The 4,395-nt window shown below is 46.6% G+C and overlaps 2 protein-coding genes across 2 annotated transcripts; both read left to right on the top strand.

Annotated features, from left to right (window-relative positions):
* Positions 1-218: 218 nt before the first annotated feature.
* Positions 219-1,019, top strand: FOMMEDRAFT_162831 (uncharacterized protein; the record flags this gene model as incomplete). The annotated part of the gene is made up of 1 exon (XM_007272098.1): positions 219-1,019. The coding sequence occupies one exon, from the start codon at positions 219-221 to the stop codon at positions 1,017-1,019; it is 801 nt and encodes a 266-aa protein (XP_007272160.1).
* A 1,774-nt stretch (positions 1,020-2,793) lies between these two features.
* FOMMEDRAFT_149650 (uncharacterized protein) lies at positions 2,794-4,395 on the top strand. Its single transcript, XM_007272097.1, has 2 exons — positions 2,794-3,763; positions 3,830-4,395. Exons 1-2 carry the CDS (start codon positions 2,811-2,813, stop codon positions 4,104-4,106), a joined length of 1,230 nt encoding a protein of 409 aa, XP_007272159.1. The 5' UTR covers positions 2,794-2,810; the 3' UTR covers positions 4,107-4,395.

Genomic DNA, 4,395 nt, shown 5'->3' with positions numbered 1-4,395 from the left:
TCACTACTTTTATCTCAGCCGAAGCGTCGAATGTGGTCGTGTAATGGCCATTATAACGATAAATAGCGGCATTTGCAACTCCAAGCCGCAAAACTCGTCCACTTGCAGAGACTACCATTGTCCCACCTCTCGATCCATCAATCTCCAATTGGTATGCACAGTCACATAGTCTTCGAGTCATGAATCTGACTGGATTTATAGAAAGATATTACTTTCAAATGACGAGCTTGCCTGATTCTCCATCGTCTCGTCGTTCTCGTTCGGAGCATGGAAGTCCGGGAGACAAACCTAGAATTAACAATGTCCCTCTCAATGTTCTGTGCGAAATTTTCACTCACACCGCACAGATATCACGGAGTCATACATCGAATGAGGACCCTATGAACGCGTCCTTTAGGGAAGCCATGTTGTTGCCACTGAGGCTTTCGCAAGTCTGCTGGTTATGGCGCGAAATGGCCTTAATACTTCCATCTGTATGGACAAACATAAATGTTCTCGTCGATGGAACCGGCAGCAAGGACGGGGACGAGCGGCTCATTGAAAGTATCAACACTTGGATAAAGAGATCCAAGACACTGCCGCTTCATATATCGGTCACGAGCAATACGTACAGACTACCGAACGAGAAACTTGACACCGCGTCATGCATTCTAACACGATTACTTGAAGAGCGGAAACGCTGGCGAGAAGCATATTTCTCCTTCATAGAGGGTGATCCTACTAGGTTGCCGCTTCTTCAGCTGACCAATGTACCCCTCTTGGAGAAACTCACGGTACGATGGAGAGGAACTGATACACGTGAACCGAGAGGCATAAACCTTTTGATCGAAAGGCCTCAGAGACTGAGATCTCTTTTACTTGAAGGCGTTCCTTATCTTCAGACAGCGCGACTTGATGCCCTGACGGAGCTGTCTTTACATGGTATGGCGGTCATGGTCTCGCGAGATGATTATTCGGAAATGCTCAACAACATCCCGCACTTGGAAACTCTCAAGTACAGTGCATGGTGGGCTCTTTAGATCCATCTGATGCTCAGGAAGGCTTGCACCGCCATATAACTTTGAGGAAGCTTCGCACGTTAATGGTCGACAGGACGGATGTTTCTGCATACATCATGAGCAGGCTGTCTGTGCCAGCATTGAAATGTCTCCTTTGCCACCCTTCCCCCAAGGATCACGCTGGAATACTTTATAATATGATTGAACGATCTAGGCCTCCATTGGAACACCTGGAGATATCTGGTGCTGTTGTCAATTCTGCGTTGCTCTACCCCCTACTTCTAAAGTTTCCGCGCCTAAGAACTCTCTGTCTAATGTGCAGCATTATTACACCCATGGTCGTCTTCAACATCCTGGCATCAAATAGTAGAGGAAGTAACAGATATCTGTGCCCTAAACTCAGGGAGCTCAGTGTAAAAGTTTTTTGTTGGGATGAAACACAACTGACTGTCGATTCGGATGGTGGATACTTTGATTTGCTTTTTTACGAGTCGCTCAAGATACGATGCATGGTCCTTGGCCTGGTAGCAGTCATAAAATGTCTCCCGAAAGAGTCTTATTCTGACGGTAATCATGGAACCACGAGCTTCGTTTTCCCGTTCATCCCGTTGGACATCACCAAAACGTGCAGAGTCTGACAAGACAATATATTTACATGTAGACTTTATAAGCGAATATAAGGATCCACAATATGTAAAAAATATATGTCTTAGCAGTAAATTCCAATACATTTTCGTGTTCGATTTGGTGATGGATGGCTTGCATCTGGAGAAGAAGGGACGGATGCGTAAAGCCATTGCCGAGGCAGGCACATTTGACATTCGATTCGAGAGTTCGTTGAGTCGGCGTTGAGTGTACAGGACTAACACCGTGAAACCAATTAAATACAATTGCATTTCTGTGATTATTCAATGCAGTTTTATATTTTTTTCGATGTAGGCGATACGTTATGACCTAAGAGTGTGAATGGGTTTGGAATCTTTGGATGTGGATTTGGGAAGTCAATTCCACAGTAATATAGCATTTGTCGAATATACTTAGTTATTCTGACTCAACTCCTGCAATGGACACTAAAGTTCGGATACACTCATAAGTCATAACGTGAACGTCTCATACACAAAAGCAGCGCGTCAAACGCCGGATACACTCTGCGTTTCTGGTTGAAATTATTTAATGGAAGAACCTACAGTAGGGTTGTCCCCTTGCTCCAGAGTATCCCAGACACACCGTAACAGCAACTTTCCCTGTTGAAAGTAATAAGGCAAGTTGAACCTCACCGTTAGTCACTAAGTCAGCCTCGGGACTCGCCGACTTGGCACATGACTGATTAGTAGTAAAGTGACGCTAACCTAATAAACGAAACAGAACAGAAACTTTGGACGTGTTTCGTCGTTCCTCTTACCCCACGACTTATCCAAACCTCGTATCTATTATGCATCGAATATTCCTCTTGACTTGTCTAATGCCATCATCTATCAGCTCTTCCCCGAGAGTTTACAGCATTAGAGATCCATTGCGGTGCATTCGGCCGTTGGACCTAAGTGCGCACGACTGGGACCATCGCATTGTTTGCATGGCCCATAAAATGTGGTTCTTTCCATTTTGATAGGAACGCTGTGTGTGGCACGGAAGTGGCCATGACAGCTAAGAATTTGCGCATTTCGATCTCGAATGCTACTACTTGTGCACCAACAGTGATTCGCTGTACCGGCCTGCGCACTCGAACCATCTGTCTTCAATCGGCAAGTGCGCCCTCTTCATATTGATTTTTACCAACGCCTAACAAGATATACAGACAAATATTATTACCAAATGTCTTCTTCCCCTGACTCACCGGAGGTTCACCATCATGGACAACGGGGTAGCACAATAACAATTGACAATCTCCCAGATGAGATTCTCATGGACATCTTCGAGCGTGTTCCACAAATGTCGCAGAGGGATACGCCGCATCTGGAATCTATGAGATACTCGTGGATGCGGCCGAGCGACTATCCAAAGGACATTCCGCCCGAGGAATCCATGTTAGCGCCATTGCGCCTCAGCCAAGTTTGCAGTCTATGGCGCAGTCTTGCCACGTCATGCCCGTCACTATGGACCGAGATTACCGTTCTCATATGCAAAGACGACAGCGCGCAGAGAGATGAGTGGTTCCTAAATGCAGTCGATACTTGGCTCTCTCGATCCGGAGTATCTCCTCTTCGTCTTAGGATTGTGGGTGATATTTCCTGCTCCTGGCTGACTTGGTGTGATCCGGACGACGCTCCAGGGCCGAAATTGGAGATCACGGCGCATATTCTAAGGAAATTATTGGATCATCAAGACAGATGGAGGGACGCTTCCTGTACCTTTATCGGGCACGATCCTAGGATACTACCGCAACTTGGCCTTGTTGACGCACCACTCCTGGAATCTCTGCCTTTTTGCTGGGTCGGGCTCGCTCAGCTCCATGACATGACGCAAATTAATCTTGACATTTCGTGTTCTCCAAGATTGAGGAGTTTACACCTCGAAGGGATTCCTCGCATCACAACCGGGGGAGTCTCTAATCTGAGGGAATTGACGTTACTTAGCGCGTCTGACGAGACAAGCATAAAGCAATCTGTTTTCCTACAATTATTGCAAGCCATCCCGAACCTTCAAATTCTCGTTTTTAAGGCCATCCATTGCGAATCCGATGCTCCGCAGAGCTCTCTTATCACGTTGGCTAGACTGCACACTCTCGCAGTCGACGACAATGGTGATTCTGCATTTTTAATCAGCAGGTTGGTCCTACCAGGACTGAAACGCTTGATTTGCAATCCTTTTCTCCTTTCTTTTCCCCACTATAGCCAGGAGTTTTCGGCTATGCTTGTACGGTCCCGTCCTGCTCTGGAGTATTACGAGCTTTCTCACATAAGGGTGGGCGGAGACACTGTCGCCCCCTTTCTGCAGCTTATGCCGGGTTTGAAAACACTTTGCTTGGTAACCGACCCATACACGCCCGATCTTGTCGAGATGCTGTCCGTGAAGGAGACAGCCGAGTCTCAGGACATTAACGCTTTTCTATGTCCTAATCTCGAGAAGCTAATTGTCAAAAATTGTGGATACTGGAATTGTAACTTGTAACCCTTCAGAACGAAAAATCAGAAACGTCGAGTCGTTATGCAATATGCTTCAAAAGAGATGCCATGCACTCGGCCGGGTTGGGACGATCGAATGCTACTCGGCATACTATCCTTCAAGTTTCGACGGAGAGCCCGTCTATACTCCTGAAAACCGATTCTACGATATTCCGTTCGTCGACATTGGTTGCGCGGGGATGCGAGAGACCCTCGCGAACCAAGCCCGGTTGGACATTCGATTCGAGAAGCTGCTTGCTATTGAGGTTTAGCCTGTGTGTAATAAAAACTGCTTA

The sequence above is a fragment of the Fomitiporia mediterranea genome (assembly GCF_000271605.1).
Source record: "Fomitiporia mediterranea MF3/22 unplaced genomic scaffold FOMMEscaffold_64, whole genome shotgun sequence".
Taxonomy (NCBI): Eukaryota; Fungi; Basidiomycota; class Agaricomycetes; order Hymenochaetales; family Hymenochaetaceae; genus Fomitiporia; species Fomitiporia mediterranea.
This window is presented reverse-complemented; position numbering and strand designations above follow the sequence as displayed.